This window comes from Moschus berezovskii, chromosome 1 (assembly GCF_049115385.1).
Source record: "Moschus berezovskii isolate FMDL1 chromosome 1, NW_MosBer_1.0, whole genome shotgun sequence".
Taxonomy (NCBI): domain Eukaryota; kingdom Metazoa; phylum Chordata; class Mammalia; order Artiodactyla; family Moschidae; genus Moschus; species Moschus berezovskii.
The window spans coordinates 122,496,166-122,520,423 of NC_142460.1; the positions used below are offsets into that span (position 1 = coordinate 122,496,166).

General features: G+C 39.4%; 1 protein-coding gene across 1 annotated transcript in view; it reads left to right on the top strand.

The window, feature by feature from the left end:
* WDR49 (WD repeat domain 49) overlaps positions 1-24,258 on the top strand; it is a 172,795-nt gene that overhangs the window by 51,858 nt on the left and 96,679 nt on the right. Inside the window, 2 exon segments of the mRNA XM_088833163.1 lie at positions 7,348-7,515; positions 10,307-10,455. Coding sequence (XP_088689289.1) covers positions 7,348-7,515; positions 10,307-10,455 — 317 coding nt within the window.

The following is a 24,258-nucleotide window of genomic DNA, read 5'->3' on the forward strand; positions in this document are numbered from 1 at the left end:
GTCAGGAAGTTCCCCTGGAGGAGGAAATGGCAACCCACTCCAGTGTTCTTCCTGGGAAAATCCCATGGATAGAGGAGACTTGTGGTCTACAGTCCACAGGGTTACAAAGAGTTGGACATGACCGAGTGACTGCACATGCATGCACACAGTGAGGCTCAATGAATGTAGTTGGTAATGGAAAGAACTTCAAATCAGATAATAGAAAAAACCCGGCATACATATGGCAGTGTGGCTTAGTGGAAAAGAAAGATTGTTGTTTGCTGTTAGTTGCTAAGTTGTGTCCGACTCTTTGCAACCCCATGGACTGCAGTATGCCAAGACTCCCTGTTCTTTACTATCTCCCTCAGCTTGCTCAAACTCATGTCCATTGGGTCAGTGATGCCATCCAACCATCTCATCCTCTGTCTCCTTCTCCTCCTGCCCTCAATCTTTCCCAGCATCAGGGTCTTTTCCAATGAGTCACCTCTTCACATCAGGTGGCCAAATATTGGAGCTTCAGCTTCAACATCAGTCCTTCCAATGCATATTCAGGGTTGATTTCTTTTAGGGTTGTACTCCTTGCAGTCCAAGGGACTCTCAAGAGTCTTCTCCAACACCACAGTTTGAAAGCATCAATTCTTTGGTGCTCAGCCTTCTTCATGGTCCAGCTCTCACATCCATACATGACTACTGGAAAAACCAGAGCTTTAACTATACAGACCTTTGTCAGTAAAGTGATGTCTCAGCTTTTTAATATACTGTCTAGGTTGGTCATAGCTTTTCATCCAAGGAGCAAACGTCTTTTAATTTTGTGGCCAAGAAAGATGCAGTAGTACAAGTGAAAAGCTCACAGCCAATCAGAATGGCACTCAGTCTCATCTCTGTCCTCAATTCGCCACATGACCTAGGGTGATATGGCTTTTGGACTATTTCCTCATCAGTAAATTTGGGATATCTACCCACTAAAGATGATTACAAGATGAGGGCATGGTTTGATACCTGGTAGTTCAGTTCAGTTCAGTTCAGTCGCTCAATCGTGTCCGACTCTCCGCGACCCCATGAATCACAGCACGTCAGGCCTCCCTGTCCATCACCAACTCCCGGAGTTCACTCAAACTCATGTCCACAGAGTCGGTGATGCCATCCAGCCATCTCATTCTCTGTCGTCCCCTTCTCCTCCCACCCCCAATCCTTCCCAGCATCAGAGTCTTTTCCAGTGACTCAACTCGTCGCATGAGGTGGCCAAAGTATTGGAGTTTCAGCTTTAGCTTCAGTCCTTCCAATGAACACCCAGGACTGATCTCCTTTAGAATGGACTGTTTGGATCTCCTTGCAGTCCAAGGGACTCTCAAGAGTCTTCTCCAACACCACAGTTCAAAAGGATCCATTCTTCGGTGATCAGCTTTCTTCACAGTCCAACTCTCACATCCGTACATGACCACTGGAAAAACCATAGCCTTGACTAGACGGACCTTGGTTGGCAAAGTAATGTCTCTGCTTTTTAATATACTATCAAGGTTGGTCATAACTTTCCTTCCAAGGAGTAAGCGTCTTTTAATTTCATGGCTGCAATCAGCATCCGCAGTGATTTTGGAGCCCAAAAAAACAAAGTCTGACACTGTTTCCACTGTTTTTCCATCTATTTCCCATGAAGTGATGGGACCAGATGCCATGATCTTTGTTTTCTGAATGTTGAGCTTCAAGCCAACCTTTTCACTCTTCTCTTTTACTTTCATCAAGAGGCTTTTGAGTTCCTCTTCACTTTCTGCCATAAGGGTAGTGTCATCTGCATATGGTAGTGGAAGGGATTAAAAAAAAATTACTCTAATAATACTTTTAAGTAATCCACGGATTGAGGGAGATTACATGATGGGGGATGAGCAAGAAACAACAGTCCAGGTGAATTCTTGGCTGAGTGGAGAAGTAGACCATTTTGGCCCTTAGCAGTCCTTTTGTGTTTCGTAACATTTCACAGCACACTGTTCGGTGAATTATTCTGCCTGGAGCTCTGTGAGGTCTCCTTTCTAAAAGTCTCCTTTGCATTATCAGAGCCCCTTCTTTTTTCCTTAGAAATTGTGTTCTGATTGGCATTGACTAGTAGAAACTTGGCATCAAAACTCAGTTAAACTCATTTACTTTAAGAAGTAGAAACTAAAAAGAGAAGCCCAAACTCAGGTTTGGCTGCTCACCAATTGAAAGTCAGTACTTTTAAGACAAGCCCAGGCAGGAATGGAAGTGCCTGATTCAGGAAGCCTGCATCCTGGGGTAGAAGGTAGACTTGTGTTCCAGAATCAACTCCAAAGATTCTGCTTGGCCTTGAAAGTTTTTAAAGGGAAAAAGGAGACATAATCTCATTTAATCATTGAGATAGGGGGTCAGATTCATCACCATCTCCCACTGCGTGCAGACTCGTTGACTCCTTGTGATCTTTCTTTAGATGCTGTCTTGTTCACATAGGTAGCTTGAGGGATTATGGAAGGGGAAGCTGGGGAAAAGATCTAGTTCGCTGTTAATTACTTATCCTTCATTTCTATTTCTTTGATCTAAGAAAAGAATCAACAGATTAGACAAGGCACTGTGTGATCAAAGGATTTGAAAGGTGTGCTTGACCAGGAGATGAGTAGAGCATGGGAAAGCCTGGCTTAAAGGTTAGTTACAATATAGCTTTTCTAAAGTGACAAGACAAAAGGGGCCTCCTGCAGAGAGTTGCTTCCTGCAAAGAGCTATTTCCTGCCAAGAGCCGCTTACATGGGCATTGATTAACACAAAGCATATGCATCATTAGTAATAGGAACTTTAAGAATTATTTGAGAAAGCAGGTGATAGTTTTGCAATCCCAAATTACCATGTTGCTGGAGATTTCTCATTTGATTTCTTCAGATCTATCATTGTTGGGCTTCATGAATAGAGGTGGGGAGGTTGGGGAGTTTCCTCAAATCCTGATATTTTATACAAAATTTTGTGTGTATACATCTTTTTGAGGGCTTCCTTGGTGGCTCAGAGGTTAAAGCATCTGCCTGCAATGTGGGAGACCTGGGTTTGATCCCTGGGTTGGGAAGACTCCCTGGAGAAGGAAATGGCAACCCACTCCACTGTTCTTGCCTGGAGAATCCCATGGACGGAGGAGCCTGGTGGGCTACAGTCCATGGGGTCAAAAAGAGTAGGACATGACTGAGCGACTTCACTTTCACACATCTTTTTGTTGGAGAGGGTCAACAGCTTTCATCAGATTGCCAAAGGAGCATTTGATCTCCCAGATTTTGAGAAAATGAGCGTTAGTTACTCAGTTGTGTCCAACTCTTTGCAACCCTATGGATTGTAGCCCGCCAGGCTCATCTGTCCATGGGCTTCTCCAGGCAGGAATACTGGTGTGTATAGACATTCCCATCTCCAGGGGATCTTTCCAATCTATGGATTGAACTTGGGTCTCCTGCATTGCAGGTGAATTCTTTACTGTCTGAGCCACCATAGAATGGTTTACTTCTCTAGCGTATAGAAGGAGAGCCTTCATTTATTGCATGTAGACTTTTGGATAGCAGCCATTCTGACTGGTGTGAAATGGTATCTCATTGTAGTTTTGATTTGCATTTCTCTGATTATGAGGGATGTTGAACATTTTTTCATGTGTTTGTTAGCCATCTTTATGTCTTCTTTGGAGAAATGTCTGTTTAGTTCTTTGGCCCATTTTTTGATTGGGTCACTTAGTTTTCTGGAATTGAGCTGCAGGAGCTGCTTGTATATTTTGGAGATTAATCCTTTATCAGTTGCTTCATTTGCTATTATTTTCTCCCATTCTGAAGGCTGTCTTTTCACCTTGCTTAGAGTTTCCTTTGCTGTGCAGAAGCTTTTGATGTGGAGAAAAGGGAATCCTCTTACACTGTTGGTGGGAATTCCAACTAGTGCAGCCACTATGGAGAACAGTGTGGAGATTCCTCAAAAAACTGGAAATAGAACTGCCATATGATCCAGCAATCGCACTCCTGGGCATACACACCAAGGAAACAAGAATTGAAAGAGACACATGTACTCCAATGTTCATTGCAGCACTGTTTATAATAGCCAGGACATGGAAGCAACCTAGATGTCCATCTGCAGATGAATGGATAAGAAAGCTTTGGTACATATACACAATGGAGTATTTTTCAGCCATCAAAAAGAATGCATTTGAATCAGTTTTAATGAGGTGGATGAAATTGAAGCCAATTATACAGAGTGAAGTAAGCCAGAAAGAAAAAAATCAATACAGTATACTAACGCATATATATGGAATTTAGAAAGATGGTAACCTGAACCCTGTATACGAGACTGCAAAAGAGACATAGGCATAGAGAACAGTCTTTGGGACTCTGTGGGAGAGGGTGAAGGTGGGATGATTGGGGAGAATGGCATTGTAGGATGTATATTGTCATGGGTGACCAGTCCAGGTTCAACGCATGGTACAGGATGCTTGGGGCTGGTGCACGGGGATGACATGGAGGGAGGATGTGGGTTGGGGGGAGGTGAGAGGGGGGTTCAAGAAAGGGAACACATGTACACCTGGGGCGGATTCATGTCAATGTGTGGCAAAACCAACCAATATATTAATGTAAGGTAATTTGCCTCCAATAAAATAAATTAAAAAAAAAAAGGAGAGCCTTGCTCTTAGTAATGTATTCTAGTGTCTTGCTACTCAAAGTGTGATCATCACCAAAGAGCATCACCAGCCACAACTGGGGATTGTTAGAAATGCAGCATCTTAGATTTTCTGAATGAATATCTGCATTTTAACACCAGTTTCTAGGTGACTGTTTTGCTTATTACAATATGAGAAGCCCTGTTCCAGTGGTCAAGAGGTCAGGTCTGAATTTGTACTCTGGCTCTGCCAAACGCTAGTTGTCCTGAGCTTGGATCTTTAATACTGTATGCTGTATAACATTTAACCAAACTCAGAGTCTAAATGCTTGGGCTCCAGTCCAGAGTTTGACAACAATCAGTTGTTGACTTTTGCCAAATCCTTGAATCTGCACAGGTATCTATTTCTTAGTCTGTAAAATAAAGTAGATAAGCCCTCTTTCAGTTCTGAATTCTGGAGTTTGCCTTTTGTTTCCCACCCATGTGTTTTGTTACCTCTCAGACGGTAAAGAAATGCAGTGTAGGAGACCTGGGTTGGATCCCTGGGTTGGGAAGATGCCCTGAAGGGGGGCGTGGCAACCCCCTCCAGTATTCTTGCCTGGATAATCCCATGGACAGAGGAGCCTGGCAAGCTACATTACATGGGGTCGCAAAGAGTGGAACACGACTAAAGCAACTTAGCACGCACAAAGCACAACCATGTTAAGACATATATTTCATAGTGAAATAGATATGAACTATGTTCGGCTTCCCTGGTGGCTCAGAGGTTAAAGCATCTGCCTCCAATGCGGGAGACCCGGGTTCGATCCCTGGGTCGGAAAGATCCCCTGGAGAAGGAAACGGTAACCTACTCCAGTATTCTTGCCTGGAGAATCCCATGGACGGAGAAGCCTGGTAGGCCCAGTCCACCGGGTCGCAAAGAGTCGGACACGACTGAGCGACGGAACGGACGGAACGGATGTTAAATTAAGCTATTCACATGTCATTTGCTGTTGTTTTAGTCACTAAGTTGCGTCTGACTAAATTAGCTCTTCCCATTTAGTTTATTAAGTGTATTATATTAAGTGTGTGATGTATATTAAGTGTATTATTAAGTGTATTATAATAAGTGTATTGAGCTACACTTCTGCTTCTCAGAATCCTTCCCTTTACTAATTCGGAAATATATATATTCATATATATGTATGCATATATGTGTACATACATTTGTATAAAGCAAATTAAATTCTTCCAACCAAAATAGTAAGACTGTTTCCAGGTTAGTTACTAGTAAGTTAGCTTGCCATTTCCAGCACAGCCAATAATAAGATACTGTGGCTCTCACATGGAGAAAGAACTTTTAAAATAATCTTAAAATGAGAGAGGACATAAGACTCCTGTGTTACAGAAAAAAGGACTTCATTATTCACAGCACAGCAAGCCCCATAAGTATCACCATATTCATGTCAGTTCCCCTTGACACTCAGGTCTCACAGAGGCAAAACAGAGTTGCAGATGAATGCCTGCACAGTGGGTCATGTTACAGGAGAAGAACCCTGAGCTTATAGAATCCGAATCTTCTGCAGTGGGCAGGATGCATGCTGTCTTTGGCTTCAGAGTTATTTTTGGTAGTAAATTTGTCTATCGTTTGCTAAAGAAAAAGAGGCAATCTCATATTCTAAGGTGTTTTCTATGCAAACACTCTTGACAAGATTGTGAGGAGCAAAGTGCAGTCAAGGATTAGTTTAATAAGAAGTGCAAGAATTCTAGTGATCCCGGAAAATTGTATTACAAGAGTGTTAACTCTTGATGCTGGATAATAAACAGATCAGAAATTTTCAAGAGCCATTCTATTAAAACAACTTGTCTAAAACTGTACGAAGTTACAACATCCCTCTTTGTGTGAGGCAGAAATTTGGGTTTGAGGTCAAATTGGAAATCTTTCACCTTGGGGCAGAAGTATATTGTCTCAGCCAAATGTGAAAGAAAACTGTCATCTAACAATGGAGGGCATAGTGGTGAGAAGTTTGTGGCAGAGCAGCTGTGTCTTTTGGAGCCTGTGAGTCTATAGGAATGCACAGGTCTTTCTAAAAAAGACAACAGAATCATTTTTCTTGCTTGTGGGGTTTTGCTGCTCATCTAGTGTATTCTTGCCTGGGGGCAGAGAAGCCTGGAGAGCCACAGTCTATCGGGTCTCAGAGTCGTACGTGACTAAACACGCATGGTCCTCTTACACTCCTAGTACTAGATCATCAAGAACAGGAAAACTGCCAATTGACCTAGACTTCTGGCTGTGAATCTTGGCAGAGCTTCAAGTCCTGGCCACCCCACTCTCAAACATTCTAGACCAGTCAAAACATAAGTAAACCAATGGTCTGGGCATAAGCTGGACCTTGAGAGTAGCGGATGTTTGCTCAGCTCCTGTTTGCCTACTTTAGGTCCAGGAAGAAGGACGCAGCATTTTAGCCAGTTACTTATATCTCCAGAATCCCATGTGATTCTTGTGATTCATATTGTTTCCTGTCTTGTGTTCTAATTAAAATTTTTTAGCTATCCTTGGGGTGGAAGAAAAGTCTGATTGCAGATTTTTTGGTAAGTTTTCACTCTAAGTTTTTTGGTAGGAGAAGGGGTTAGTGAGGTGTTTTCTAAGTGTTAGGTTGTATCATCATAATATGAGTTTAATTTTTAACCTCATGTATTAATGTCTTAAAATAATACTATTCTCCCTGTGTCTTGTGAGTAATCAACTAAGGATTTTTTTCTTTTTTCTTTGCTAAGTTACTTACAGTGCATCTTTAGATGTTACTATTTCTAGTACAACCAGCAATGCAAACACTGTGGTGCTGGCCTGGAGAGAGAAATCTAAAAAGCATCTTAAAATGACGTCCTTCAGCGTTGCCCAGGGCATTCACGCTTTTGATTACCACTCTCAGCTCAATTTAATTGGTATGTAAAATAAATCATGATAACTATGAGGGACTCCTGAATAGTCTGCGATGCATATTTGCGTGCATGGGGCCTCTTCACCTTGTTGATTTTATTGCCAGAGAGACCAGCTCGAGCAGCTCACATTTTATTACCTGAGAATGTCCAATAATGATGCATTAAGATGTGCAGTGTATATGAACTACATTGGGGTGAAAATATGAGAAGGTGCTCCAATGCTTTGGGGAATGTAAAATGACATAGAGAAAGAAGACTATTTGTGCAGTGTCTGCCTTCTGCCATGTTCTTAGCATAACCACATGCTCAACCCAAACAATGGAGAAAGAAATGGCAACCCCCTCCAGTATTCTTGCCTGGAGAATCCCATGGACAGAGGAGCCTGGCAGGCCACAGTCCATGGGGTCGCAAAGAGCTGGACACGACTGAGTGACTATCACTCACCCACTCTACCCAAATACATCATTTTCCTTGTTCACGTGCACACACACATACGTACACTCACTAGAGAAATATAAAATGTAGAACATTTTCTAATCACCTTTCAGAATATAACTTCTGATGCTTTTTGAAAATTTTCAGACTTGTCCTTTAGCATACTAAGGGAATTTTTTAAAGTAAATTTTTATTTCAGTGTATTTGCTTTACAATATTGTATTAGTTTCTGCTGTATAGTAAAATGAATTGTCTATAACATATAGATATATCCCCTCTTCTTTGGATTTCCTTCCCATTTAGGGCACCACAGAGCATCGAGTCGAGTTCCCTCTGCTATGCAGTCGGTTCTCATTAGTTATCTATCTGACACAAAGTAGTTCATATATGTCATTCCCAACCTCCCAGTTCATTCCACACTCCCCTTCCCCACTTGTGTTCCATACATTTGTTCTCTAAATCTGTGTCTCTATTTGTACTTTGCAAATGGGTTCATCTGTACCGTTTTTCTTGAGGCCACATATATGTGTTAATATATACAATATATATTTTTTCTTTTTGACTTACCCTACTCTGTATGATAGCCTCTAGGTCCATCCACATCTCTGCACATGGCACAATTTCATTTCTTTTATGGTTGAGAAATATTCCACTGTATATATGTGCCACAGCTTTATACACTCCTCTTTTGAAGGATATTTAGAGGAGAGCTCTTTTTTTCCATGTAAATTTTAGCAATAAATAAGGAAATAAGCAATAAAGATTTTCAGGTGTTGTCTATTTAAATAAATTTTAGACATTTTGAAAGCCGATAATTTGATTTATATGATATTAGTTCAAATATGAAAAGTGAGGTGTTATTTTAAAAATTGATAGGATAGTTACAGAGAATGAATACACATGGCCTACAGAATGGGTCTTATTGATCCTCTTTCAAAAGTTGTCATTCATATAAAGAGTATTGATATCAGCTAAGGGGCTGAATCTCTAAAATTCCCAACAATCATAGCTGCCATTCATGATAAAAGAGACTGACTTTGAAGTCAGGGATATGCGAACAGCAAACTTTCAAGGAGGATTGTAGATTCATTAGAGAAAGCTGGAGGAGTTAGTGAATTGGCCTTAAAAGGACTCAAATATCAACCAGTGCATTGACTCATTATTATTTCAGCCCCTTTATACTGATCTCTGAGAAGGCAATGGCAAGCCACTCCAGTACTCTTGCCTAGAAAATCCCATGGACGGGCGAGCCTGGTGGGCTGCAGTCCATGCGGTTGCTACGAGTCTGACATGGCTGAGCGACTTCACTTTCACTTTCACACATTAGAGAAGGAAATGGCAACCCACTCCAGTGTTCTTGCCTGGAGAATCCCAGGGACGGGGGAGCCTGGAGGGCTGCCGTCTATGGGGTCACACAGAGTCGGACATGACTGAAGTGACTTAGCAGCAGTAGCAGCAGCAGCATACTGATCTCTAACATGTACCTGGCCCAGTGGTTGAATTACATGTTACTACTGTATGCAGTAATACTCGGGGTAAAATTGATCACTTACTAATTTCATACTATGGAGTAGACTTGAAACAAAAGTACATTCAGTTCCTCTTATTTCTGTAACCCTGGGCTATTAATCCAAATAGGGGTGTGACATTTATGGCGACTCCATAAATGTGAATAGATTCAGCTCTGCAGGTGGCCCTAAACAAGGGAACAGCAGAGAAGGCTGCGCTAAATTTCCTCAGAACTGAAGAAGAACAAGCACTGTGGTCCCAGTTTCTGATGCACTCCCTGAGTATAATTAATTTGTATTTTTTTAAAATGCCTTATTCTCTCAATAGAGCAGCTCAAACATATATTTATGCTGCTCATTTGCTTACAAATTCTTGATTATTTACATGACAGTGAAAAATATTTGATTTCCTTACACTTTTTCATTAATTTGGAAGCTTTAAATATTGCTTTAGTTCTCTCTTACTCCTGGGATAACTTTCGTGTGATCTGCATTCCTAGGCTGTGCAAGCTGGAGAAGGAAACACAGGGACCGGGAGGAAGGGTTTTCTGTCCTCCTGCTTGGGCTGCTGGTGACTTTTAAAGAAATTGTTGTCCTTTTACCCCGTGCAGACCCATCTCCCCTACACCTTCCATTTCAACTACTTCCAGTGATAAAACTCATGCCCTGTTAGCCTGGGCTGTTGCACATGATAGAATTTTCCTTCCTTCAAAATAAAGGTGCATTAGTGCTGAGAAGGCTTTTATCAGCCTATGGTAATATAGTATGCGATATACTCATTTCAAAAAGAAAGTGTTGTGGGGTATTTCTATTACTAAAAACATTTTTTTTTCCTTTCTAATTCTGATTAGCAACTGCTGGCATTGACAATAAAGTTTGCCTTTGGAACCCCTATGTTGTCTCTAAGCCAGTTGGTGTCCTTTGGGGTCACTCAGCCAGTGTGATAGCTGTCCAGTTCTTTGCTGCAAGAAAACAACTTTTCAGCTTCTCCAGAGATAAAGTAAGTAGCAGTGTGCATTCAGTTTATTTAGTTCTGCCTCCGCAGTTCCTACCCAAATCTATCTTTGAAATTTCTCTTAGAGATGGTATAGATTTTTATTTTTATTTTTTTCCTTTGCAATTTTATTATTATTTTTTTTCAAAACAACTGTATGTAACAAAATTTTGTGAAAATCTAAAGAAAATTATATAGAAATATGAAAGAGTAATGATTTAACAACATCAACATGGGTCACCAATACAAAATTAAATTGCCAAGACTTGGGGAATAAAAAAGAATATAACAAAATGAATTTTAAAATGTATTGAGAATGCATTACCTGAGTTATTTCCTCTTATATGAATATGTGTGGATTTCTATTTTTTTTTTTTTTTTTGAACAGAGGAAAATTTATGCGTCGAACCTGGACTGGTCACTTATGATAATATACATGCTACAATTCCATTCTCCCCAATCATTCCACCTTCACCCTCTCCCACAGAGTCCCAAAGACTGTTCTAAATGCCTATGTCTCTTTTGCAGTCTCTTATACAGGGTTCAGGTTACCATTTTTCTAAATTCCATATATATGCGTTAATATTCAGTATTGATGTTCTTCTTTCTGGCAGAACCATAATGACATACTACTATGGTTTGGAAATCTATATTAAAAAAAAAATTGATGATAATTTAGGATAGTCCTGGACAACTGGATGAGTTATTTAATTAAAAACATTTTTCAAACCATGTGCTCATAAATTAAATCCTTATTATTGAGCTTTCAATGGGTTGTTTAAAAAGTTTCCAAAGTATTCATTAACCCAATTAAAGAAAACAGAAATGGGAATGATGTTACTTTGATAAAATATGGATGAATAGAATCACAGATGTAGAGAAAGGACTTGTGGACACAGTGGAGGTTGGAGGGGATGGGACGAATTGAGAGTGGCATTGACATTTATGCACTACCATGTGTAAAATAGATAGCTAGTTGGTGCTAGTGGTAAAGAACCCACATGCCAATGCAGGTAGATGTAAGAGATGTGGGTCCAATCTCTGGGTCAGGAAGATCCCATTGAGGAGGGTACTGCAACCCACTCCAGTATTCTTGCCTGGAGAATCCCATAGAGAGAGGAGCCTGGCAGGCTGCGGTCTATAGGGTCGCGCAGAGTCAGACATAACTGAAGTGACTTAGTATGTGTGCAGTGGGAAGCTGGTGTAAAACACATCTGTCCTCTGTGATGACTTAGAGGGGTGGGATGGAAGGGTGGGAGGGAGACTCAAGAGGGAAAGGACATATGTATATATATATATAGCTGATTCACGTTGTTGTACAGCAGAAACTAACATAACACTAAAGCAATTACATTCAAACTAAAAAATATGGAATAGACACAATGAACCAGTGTTGCTTTGCTATAGAAGAGTCTCAGTAAGTTAAAAATCAAAGTTAATCCGGAGGATATTACATTAAGAAATTTCAGTTAAATATGTCTGTCCATTCTATTTGATGATATTGATACATATTCTATATAGGGTGGAAAAAACATTGTGCCAGAATCAGATAGTCCAGGTTATATCCTGACCACATTATTTACTACTCATATCTCCCAGGTAAATTTCTTATCTCTAATAATCTTGTCATTTGTTCCCCTGTAAAGCTTATGTTTTACATAATGCCTGACATAGATCCAGTATACATGCTATAGATTTCAAGAAACCTGATTGTGAGAACATGGGATAGGCTATAGACTTACTGGGGACAGCCTTTGAGAGTTTTTCAGTAACTCAGACTTTTAATTTTATTCTGAAGTGATACATGTATATGTGAAAATTAAATAGAATAAAATAGAAATTCACCTCAACTCCTTAGCCTCACCTTATGCATAAGGGGAAACAATGGAAACAGTGAGAGATTTTATTTTGGGGGGCTCCAAAATCACTGCAGATGGTGACAGCTGCCACAAAATTAAAAGATACTTGCTCCTTGGAAGAAAAGATATGACCAATCTAAACAGCATATTAAAAAGCGGAGACATTAATTTGACAACAAAGGTCTATCTAGTCAAAGCTATGGTTTATCCAGTAGTCATGTATGGATGTAAGAGTTGAACTATAAAGAAAGCTGATCGCCGAAGAATTGATGCTTTTGAACTGTGGTGTTGGAGAAGACTGTTGAGAGTCCCTTGGACTGCAAGGAGATCCAAGCAGTCCATCCTAAAGGAGATCAGTCCTGGGTGTTGATTGGAAGGCCTGATGTTGAAGCTGAAACCCCAGTATTTTGGCCACCTGATGCGAGGAGCTGACGCATTTGAAAAGACCCTGATGCTGGGAAAAATTGAAGGCAGGAGGAGAAAGGAACGACAGAGGATGAGATGGTTGGGTGACATCACTGATTCAATAGACATGAGTTTGAGCAAGATCTGGGAGTTGGTGATGGACAGGGAGGCCTGGCGTGCTGCAGCCCGTGGGTTCACAAAGAGTCGGACACGACTGAGTGACTGAACTGAACTGATACATGGCAAACTTGCTTACTTTAGTATATTATGTATCAGACTGTAGATCTCCTTCACCACTGAACTACCAATTCCAGTTGATTCTGCCATCAAATATATTCATCAGCTTCACCTGTCTCTCAGCTGCCACTGCTCTAATCCAAAATCTCATCTTCTTTTGAATTATCTCATCCAAACCATGGCAGAGTTTTCCTAACATGTCTTTCTTCTTGCAGAGTGGTCTCATTTCAGTCTGGCCTCCATCCTGCTAATTAAGTGGTTTGTAAGAAAAATTCTTCAACATCTTCTCTTACCCTCATTCTAAATGTCAGCTCTAAAATTCTTAAGCTTTCATATAAAACTCTTCCCCAGACCAGGCCCAGCTCACTTCCTGCTTTTCTCTTCTGTTCATTTGATGTTGCAGCCATATCACACTTGGTTCCTACCTGCTGCCTCATGGTTCTGCTGCATTCCTGCTCTCTGTCTTCAGTTCCCTCTCCTCCATGCTCCACTGGAAAAAGCCTCTTTATCCTTGAAGTTTCAGACTTTTTTGGAGTCTTTCATGCAGACCTAGGTGTTTGTTTCTCTGCACTCCCATCACACCTGTGTCCCTTCTTAGAGCACGTGTTCTGTTGTACTGAAGTTGTTAGTTTGCTGTCTGAAGCTGGGTCGTATCTTTTCAGCTTGTGTATTGGTATCAAGCTTCGCACCTTGCAGTGTTTGTTCAGGGATTTGTTGACAGTTTAAAGTGAAGACATGTTACTGTGAATATCAAGTAACAAAGAAACTCAGAATGAAAACTTTTCTGATGCCTTAGTCTTATTTAGTTGTTCTATTTCCTAAGGTCTTGTAGCTCTAGCTTCCATTATTGAATTTCACACAATCTAACAAGTATACTTGAAGATTGTATATGTATATTGTATCTTTCACTAGATTTTGAGTGCTTAAAGGCAAAGATTATTTGTTGAATTCATTTCTTTGAATTTTTTTTATTGACAAGTATTGTTGTTGTTTATTTAGTCGCTAAGTTGTGTCTGGCTCTGTGACCCTGTGTACTATAGCCTGCCAGTCTCCTCTGTCCATGGGATTTCCCAGGCAAGAATTCTGGAGTGGGTTGCCATTTTCTTCTCCAGGGCATCTTCCTGACCCAGGATCGAATTTGTGTCTCCTGCATGAGCCACGAGGGAAGCCCACCATATACATAGTAGGTCCTTAATAAATCTTAGTTAAGTAAGCAAATCTTTATCAGAGCTAAGTATGAAGGAAATAACAGATATTTTATCATTATAGAATTCCCTGAAAGGTGGTATACCTTTAGAAGCAAGTGGAAAAAAATGTCCTTAGAGTCAGAATTAATTGCATATAGCTATCATCAGTGTTAAGACTGCCTGGTCTCTTTCAAGGCAATTTTATCATCCTATTTTTGCTTTGACTTTTAAATCATTACGTTGTAATAAAGCTTGTCATGCTGTCTTTCACATTAGTCTAAATCCATTTCACTTCGATAAATGCATAATAATCTTAGCCTGTATGTCTTCACAACAAACAACAGGTTTTCAGCTACCAGGTTAATCTTTGGCTTTATTGTCATAAAATTCTTCTGGATATTTTATAGGACTAGGGTTAATTTAGGGAATGGGGAAAATGAAAGAAATCATTCTTTTTTCTAAAAGCCTTTGATTGAATCATATTTTGGCCTATGAATTGCTAATTGGAGGATTTTCAAATCAAAGCAAATTAGATCTAAATAACTTCCTCCAATAATGACCTGAGACTTCAATTCTTTTTTGGAAAACTGCTCTATTGTGCTTTCCAGTGATGATTAAACAATAAATTTATCTGTAGAATTTAATATTATACTAAGCAATAGTCCAATTGCATTTTGTTTCTGAGTCCTAAATTGTCTCATAAGATGGTTATCACTGATTAATGGCATGCCCCTGATGGGAACCAATAACTTGGTCATTTAGAGGAGGAATCACCATGGGAAGTAAAAAGATTTTCAAAGCCTCCGGGAAATACCTTTGCTGGGGGTTGACGTTCCAACCAGGAAATCTGATTAGGCTTTTCTATTGCTCCTAACTCCTCTCTTAGGCTGCTCATCCTGACTTGGCTACCAGAATCAGATCAGTTTGTAACTTAATCTTTTGTTTGAGGTTTTGATTTTTTCCAGAGAGTGGTTTCTATACTGTGGTTCCAAGGTTGGGAAGGAAAATACAAAGTCTCTTGTGCTGGTGACTAGTTCTTACCTGTCTGTCTTCCTTTCTCTCCTACATACCCTTTCTCCTCAAATTTCCTCTATCCACCTAGAGACAAAGCCAGTTTCATTTTGTTTAAATTGTACAAGTAAATAGATTAATGATCTTTTGTAGAAATTGCGAACGATGAAGCAAGTCAGAAAGAAGTAAATATTCCTTTTCTTCACCCTCTTAAAATCAATTCCTCTTCCAAGAAATAGCTATTATTAACACTTGATCTGTATAGTCTCACATTTTTATCATATACTTACATATTATAGTATTGATATATTGTATGATAATATGTGGTGTTGTCATAATTTGCTATTTATGTTCCATCTTATGTGCGTATACAAATTCAAAGTACTATTTATTATTACTTTTATATAAATGGCATCACATGATATATATTTTTCTGCCACTTCCTTTTCTCTCCTGCAGATCTTTCATTATGAGTGTACATATACCTGATTTTTTAACTTGCTGCATAATAATTCATAGTATGGATGGTCAACCTTAATTATTCAATCATATGTTGATTATAAGAGATACTGTGTCTATGACACCTACACATACATGCACATACACATCTTTAAGACCACATAAGTTGATTTCTTTGTGATATGTTCCTAGAGATGAATTTCTAGAAACGATGCTATTGGGCCAACAGGGATTCAATTCTTAAAGAATGATTTAGATCCAGAATTATTGTACCAATTGGTATATTCATCAGAGATGTGTAAAGGTGTGTTTCCCTGCACTCTTGGTAATGATGTGTGTGTGTCTGTGTGTGCTGTGTGCTCAGTCATGTCTGACTCTTTGAGACTCCATGGACTGTAGCCCTCCAGGCTCCTTTTTCCATGGAATTTTTCAGGCAAGAACACCAGAGTGGATAGCCATTTCCTACTCCAAGTGATCCTCCTGAGTCCGGGATCGAACCCTCACCTCTTGTGTCTCTGGCATTGGCACGTGGATTCTTTACCACTCTGCCACATGAGAAGATCCTTTGGTAATGACAGATACCATTAATGTGCTCATTCTTTTGTGAATCTAATGGACAAAAAATTAGAATGAATTTCTTCAATTATTTACTGACCATTTCTATTTCTATTTTTTATGGTGCATTATCTGATCATGTCCTTTATTTTTTTTTTCATGATTTTAAAAAATTTATTTATTTTTAATCGGAGGATAATTGCTTTAAAATGTTGGATTGGTTTCTGTCTTACATCAACATGAATCAGTCATAGGTATACATATGTCCCCTCTCTCTTGAACCCTACCACCTCCCACCCCATCCCACCCCTTTAGGTTGTCATTGAACACCAACTTGAGCTTCCTGTGTCACATAGCAAATTCCCACTGGCTATCTGTTTTACATATGGTAATGTATATATTTCAGTGCTGCTGTCTTAATTCATCCTATCCTCTCCTTCTCCCACTGTGTCCACAAGTATGTTCTCTATGTCTGTGGCTCTTTTGCTGCCCTTTAAATTCTTTATCTTATTAACTGAACTCAGGACTACTATCAGCAGTTGTAGTTTGAAAAATAAATTGATTATCCCTTATTACGTATGATGCAAGAATTTTGCCTCTTTCAAGCATACTTCTTTTAACTTTGTTCATGTGAGTTTTAAAAAATTATTATATTTATTTATGTATTGGCTGTGCTGGATCTTCATTGCTACCTGCAGGCTTTCTCAGTTTGCAGTGTGAGGGCCTCTTACTGCAGTGGCTTCTCTTGTTACAGAGCACAGGCTCTAGAGTGCTCAGGCTTCAATAGTTGTGGCACATGAGTTCAGTAGTTGTGGTGTAAGAGCTTAGCTGTTCCTCCACATGTGGGATCTTCCCAGGCCAGAGATTGAACCAGTGTCCCCTGCATTGCAAGGCAGAGTCTTAACCACAGGATCACCAGAGAAGACCTGTTTATGTGATTTTTATCACTCAAAAGTTTTAAGTTTTTGCAAAACTGAGTCTAAGAAATGATTTTCTTTATGGCTCTGGATTTTGTATCTAGCTTAAGAATGTGTTCCACACTTCGTATTTATAGAGGTGTTCTCCTTTGGTTTCAGCTAATACTTTTTCTATTGTTGATTTTTTTGCATTTAATTTTGCAGTTTACTTTTGTGTAAAATTTTTTGTTCTACAAATGGGTATCTGAGAGGTTTTTGAATAACTGTTTTGAATAATTTGTTCCCTGGTGGCTCAGATGGTAAAGAGTAGCTTGTAGCGTGGGAGACCCAGGTTCAATCCTTGGGTCCAGAAGATCCCCTGGAGAAGGACATGGCAACCCATCCCAGTATTCTTGCCTGGAAAATCCCATGGATGGAGGAGCCTGTCAGGCTACAGTCCATGGGGTTGAAAAGAGTCCGACACAACTGAGTAACTTCACTTTCACTCACTGGTTTCAAATTCCATTGTTTTTATTTGAATTTGCATGTATACATGAATTTGTTCCTGGATGCTTTATTCTTTCCATTAGTCTGTTTTTTCTTGCATGCATATACCACCGTTTTAACAATCATAGTTTTTTTGTATGCTGTGATACCTGGCAGAGAAATTCCTACTTCTGTTTTTCTATTTTAATTTTAACAACCCCCTGGCATTCCAATCCCAAAGACAGGCAATGCCAAAGAATGCTCAAACTACTGCACAACTGCACTCATCTCACACACTAGTAAAGTAATACTCAAAATTATCCAAGCAAGGCTTCAACAATACATGAACCATGAACTTCCAGATGTTCAAGCAGGTTTTAGAAAAGGCAGAGGAACCAGAGATCAAATTGCCAACATCCTCTGGATCATCAAAAAAGCAAGAGAGTTCCAGAAAAACATCTCTATCTGCTTTATTGACTATGCCAAAGCCTTTGACAGTGTGGATCACAATAAACTGTGGAAAACTCTTCAAGAGATAGGAATCCCAGACCACCTGACCTACCTCTTGAGAAACATGTATGCAGGTAAGGAAGCAACAGTTAGAACTGGACATGGAACAACAGACTGGTTCCAGATAGGAAAAGGAGTACATCAAGGCTGTATATGGTCACCGTGCTTATTTAACTTATATGCAGAGTACAAATGCTGGGCTGGAAGAAGCGCAAGCTGGAATCAAGATTGCCGGGAGAAATATCAATAACCTCAGATATGCAGATGATACCACCTTTATGGCAGAAAGTGAAGAAGAACTGAAGAGCCTCTTGATGAAAGTGAAAGAGGGGAATGACAAGATTGGCTTAAAGCTCAACATTCAGAAAACTAAGATCATGGCATCTGGTCCCATCACTTCATGGGAAATAGATGGGCAAACAGTGGAAACAGTGGCTGACTTTAGTTTTGGGGGCTCCAAAATCACTGCAGATGGTGATTGCAGCCATGAAATTAAAAGATGCTTACTCCTTGGTAGGAAAATTATGACCAACCTAGACAGCATATTAAAAAGCAGAGACAGTACTTTGACAGCAAAGGTCCATCTAGTCAAGGCAATGGTTTTTCCCGTGGTCATGTATGGATGTGAGAGTTGGACTATAAACAAAGCTGAGTGCCAAAGAATTGATGCTTTTGAACTGTGGTGCTGGAGAAGACTCTTGAGAGTCCCTTGGACTGCAAGGAGATCCAACCAGTCCATTCTAAAGGATACCAGTCCTGGGTGTTGATTGGAAGACCTGATGTTGAAGCTGAAACTCCAATACTTTGGCCACCTGATGCGAAGAGCTGACTCATTTGAAAAGACCCTGATGCTGGGAACGATTGAGCGCAGGAGGAGAAGGGGACGACAGGATGATATGGTTGGATGGTATCACCAACTCAATGGACATGAGTTTGGGTAAACTCCGAAAGTTGGTGATGGACAGGGAGGCCTGGCGTGCTGCAATTCATGAGGTCGCAAAGAGCTGGACGCAACTGAACGACTGAACTGAACTGAGCTGGCATTTCATCTTTCTGAGTAAATGTTGGGATCAGTATTCATGTTCCATGAAAAATTACATTAGTTTTTCAATTGGATTTCCCTTGAATTTGAACGTGACATCTTTAAAATATTGAGAAAACATATTCTGTCTTTTACCTCTTGGTTCTTTTAATGGTCTTTCCGGAAATATTGTACACTGTTTCCATTCCTTGTTGAGGTTTTTCCTCCACATTTCAGAAGGCATCTTGTCATATTCTTGACTTTTATGGGGGTGTTTATAACGGAATGTGCCCACTTTCTATATAACCTATGCATTTAGTTTTTAAATGTAACAATTTTTTTTTCTAAAACATTTTTTAACTGCCTGTTAATTGTGTATACTCTTTTGTTGTTTGCTCATTTGGGGGATTTTGACTTTTAGCTCTTTAATTTCATGTTAATTACTGCATTTCCTTATCAGATAATTTTAATACCTGGAGTCCTTGGAAAACCAAATTTGATATTTCCTGTTCTGGTGATTCTCCCACATGGTGACATGTTTCCTTTTTATGTCTGGTTATTTTTTATTGTTACCTCATTTTTGGTTGTTGCTAAACTATAGCAACAATATTTTTGAGCTCCAAAATCACTCGGATGCTGATTGCAGCCATGAAATTAAAAGACGCTTACTCCTTGGAAGGAAAGTTATGACCAACCTAGATAGCATATTAAAAAGCAGAGACATTACTTTGCCAACAAAAGTCCGTCTGGTCAAGGCTATGGTTTTTCCAGTGGTCATGTATGGATGTGAGAGTTGGACTGTGAAGAAAGCTGATCATCAAAGAATTGATGCTTTTGAACTGTGGTGCTGGAGAAGACTCTTGAGAGTCCCTTGTACTGCAAGGAGATCCAACCAGTCCATTCTAAAGGAGATCGATCGTGGGTGTTCATTGGAAGGACTGTTGCTAAAGCTGAAACTCCAATACTTTGGCCACCTCATGCGAAGAGTTGACTCACTGGAAAAGACTCTGATGCTGGGAGGGATTGGGGGCAGGAGGAGATGGGGACAACAGAGAATGAGATGGCTGGATAGCATCACGGACTCGATGGACATGAGTTTGAGTGAACTCAGCGAGTTGGTGATGGACAGGGAGGCCTGGCGTTCTGTGATTCATGGGGTCGCGAAGAGTCAGTTATGATTGAGCGACTGAACTGAAACTATAGACATTCTGAAGAATGAAATTGAAAATGCTTTCCTCCAGAGAAGATTTGTGTTTGTTTCTGCAGTATGGAAATAAAGAAAGCTCTTGTCCTGAGGCTACTGCATTTTCCTTTTTCGTTGTCCTTTTAATTGAACAATCCTGCTTCAGTGCCTCCGTTGTCCTGCTGGTCCAAGGCTTAGGCTCCTGGTCATGAATGCGTACTGTTCACTGTCTCCATATTAAGTTTGCTTCTTATACCTCTTTCTTCTTTTGGACCTGTGGAGATCATCTTCAATCCCTGAAGATCCAGCAAAGCAACAGAAATTATGTTTTAGTCAGAGCTGTTTTTCTTTGAAGCAGGAAAGCCCCCTACAAAAACCTAGTCTGCAGTGATACTTGAACCAGAGTTCCCTTATTTTAGTTGGTTTTCACTTACTTTCTTCAAAAAAAGTTGTTAGTATAAATATTGAGCTTAAAAAAAGAAAGAAGTTTAAAGTGTTTATGTTTACTTTGTGAAATAAAAAAGAGACAGTAATCTTTGAAACACAAAGTTTGAAAACTTCTGTTTAAAGCCTGGGAAAAAAACCTGGTTATGTTTTTCAGTGTTATGTGAGTAATGATAATAGCCAAAAAATCAATTTAACTGTAATTTTAAAATCCCCCAAATGAACTTTTGTTCTGAAAAAAGAAAGCTTTTGAAACAAAATGTTGATGTTAGTTAAATTTATTGCCGAACTTGAACTGGGAAATTAGTGAGATTTTTTTCAAAACAATTCATAGTGTTAAAAAGCATTTTGACTTTTTCAAGGTCAGTGATAGAATACCAAACAGACACACAATAGAAATCTGTGTCTTAGAGCTGTATGTCTTCTCTCATTTTTATTGAAAAGGATGAAAAAAAAATAGATGATAATGGCTATGGTACCAATTTAATGGTGAATAGCACGAGAGATTTTAATTTCCGACTAATATCTTAAATTAGATCTCATCGTGGGGGAAAAAACAGCAGAAATATTTCTTAAAAGAAGATCTGTTATATGAGTTAAAGATAAAAACACTAACTGAGGTGTTCAGTAGAATACTTTTGCTAGCATATATCATGTCAAACAAAATTGCCTCTAAACATTCACTGATTATGCCTTTGTGGATTATCCCAAGGTTTAAATTCTAAATAAATAGACTTGTTAATACATAAAGGTATATTCAGAAGAGCCAATGCCCTCAGTTCCTGTTATCCTATTATCTGCAAGTAGGCTATCCATTTTTGTGGATTATCCTGGAGAGCTGAGCTGCTGCACTGCTGTCTTCAAAATCCCCTAGTGCTGTATTCTCTCTCTGTCTCTCTTTCTTATTGTCATTTTATATCTATGCCCTGCGGGATGGCAGGACTTAGTAGCAAATGTTTGATGCAATCAAACAAGTCTCATTTAGATACAGTTGTTGGGGTCTGTCTTCTACTTTTTCCTCACTTTTCTATCAGTATTAGGAAACTTAACAGTTTTTCCCCTAACCACTTTGAATTAAATTTGAACATGTTGGCAATAAGTAAATAATACTGATTTGGTTTTAAAAAATGCACTGAAAACAGTTTCTATATCCATCCATACATTGATTTGTGCACCCACCCTTCCATGATGTTACCCACTTAATAAATCTAATATTTATAGGATAAAAAAGTTTTGTTTATTTTTATTAGGTTTCCCCAGTGGCTTGGCAATAAAGAATCCACCTGCAATGCCCAAGCCACAGGAGATGAGGGTTCGATCCCTGGGTCAGGAAGATGCACTGGAGGAGGGCATGGAAACCTACTCCTGTATTCTTGCCTGGGAAATCTCATGGACAGAGGAGCCTGACAGGCTCTGGTCCATGGGGTTTCAAACTTTATAGTTTTGTTATGCCTATATGAAATGATTCTGCCCATCTCCAGCAGGGAGCAGGAAGAAATTCCTCAGTAAAATTAGACTGCATTTCTTTAATCCAATTTTCACAATACCCCTTCTTTAAACTGTTTCCATTTTGTTATTTTGGAACCGATAGATAATGGAATGAGCAATTTCAGTATATTCCAAAAAAATTGGCAGAATTTCAAAGCTGGCAGGGGCCCATTCTGTATAAAGGTGAGGAAATTGTAAGGTAATATAATACACCTAAACTGACAGACCTGAGCAGTATTAAAATGAGGATCAGGATGTCTAGACTCTCTATCTTTGGTTCCTAGTGCTAGTTATGATTCGTACAGGATTTGCTTTATTCCTGCATTATTAAGTGGTAACAAGACAAAGATTAAGTAGAAAGATGTCTTCATCATTATGTGAAAAGATAAATTCTGCCTTGATATAAAATCACAAGCTTGTATATTTATTCCTCTTAATACAATAAAATATGGAAATGAAATAAAGAGCCATGTATAAATCATTTCAAGGACTAGACTTAGTAAGTCTGTGTTTGGACAAGCATCACAAGTTCTCAGGTATTGTGATGAAAACAGAAAGTACAGTTTAGGAGAGTATTTATGGAAAATATAAATTAAAAATCATTTACTGAATGATAATTTTTAAGCCTAGGTGTTTGTCCAGTTCTTTATTTTCCCTACTAAGAATAAAGGAAACATCTCTAAGATATCTGGAATGGAAAATGATATTAAATATACTCCTTTCTGGAATGTGGCATAATTCTCTTCAAGAAGTCAACATGAACATAAAAAAGAGGAAAATTAAGAATTCTCAAATAATAACTAGTTATTTAAGTGACATTATTCAAAGAAAATAGAATTAATGTGAGATATTTTTCATTATTAAAGACATATAGGCTGATTAGGGGAGCACAGTTATCTGGTTTTTAAAGCCAAGCCACATGATATTACTTATTTAACTTATATGCAGAGTACATCATAAGAAACGCTGGGTTGGAGGAAGCACAAGCTGGAATCAAGATTGCTGGGAGAAATATCAATAACCTCAGATATGCAGATGACACCACCTTATGGCAAAAAGTGAAGAAGAACTAAAGAGCCTCTTGATGAAAGTGAAAGAGGAGAGTGAAAAAGCTGGCTTAAAGCTCAACATTCAGAAAGCTAAGATTATGGCATCTGGTCCCATCACCTCGTGACAGATGGGGAAACAGTGGGAAAAATGGCTGACTTTATTTTTGGGGGCTCCAAAATCACTGCAGATGGTGATTGCAGCCATGAAACTAAAAGACGCTTACTCCTTGGAAGGAAAGTTATGACCAACCTAGACAGCATATTAAAAAGCAGAGACATTACTTTGTCAACAAAGGTCTGTCTAGTCAAGGCTATGGTTTTTCCAGTAGTCATGTATGGATGTGAGAGTTGGACTATAAAGAAAGCTGAGCGCTGAAGAATTGATGCTTTTGAAGTGTGGTGCTGGAGAAGACTCTTGAGAGTCCCTTGGACTGCAAGGAGATCCAACCAGTCCATCCTAAAGGGGATCAGTCCTGGGTGTTCATTGGAAGGACTGATGTTGAAGCTGAAACTCCAATACTTTGGCCACCTGATGCGAAGAGCTGACTCATTTGAAAAGATCCTGATGTTGGGAAAGATTGAAGGCAGGAGGAGAAGGGGACGACAGAGGATGGGATGGTTGGATGACATCACCAACTCGATAGACATGGGTTTGGGTAGACTCCCAGGAGTTGGTGAGGGACAGGGAGGCCTGGCATGCTGCAGTTCATAGGGTTGCAAAGAGTCGGACATGACTGAGCGACTGAACTGAACTGAAAGCCAAGACACATGATATTACTGATTAAGCTGAGAGAGAGAGGCCTTGTTCAAGGAGATTAGCATTGACCTTAAAAGCAATTTGAGAAGCTAAAGTATAATATAATGGAAATACTTGGGAAATTAAAGAAAACTCATGCGTGAGTCCCATCCTCAGATAGTCTGATTTAATTGATTTTGGAAAAGGGCCCAAACATATGCATTTTCTTAAACACCATTGTTATTTCTAGTGTCAAGATTAAGAATCACTATCATAGATTATG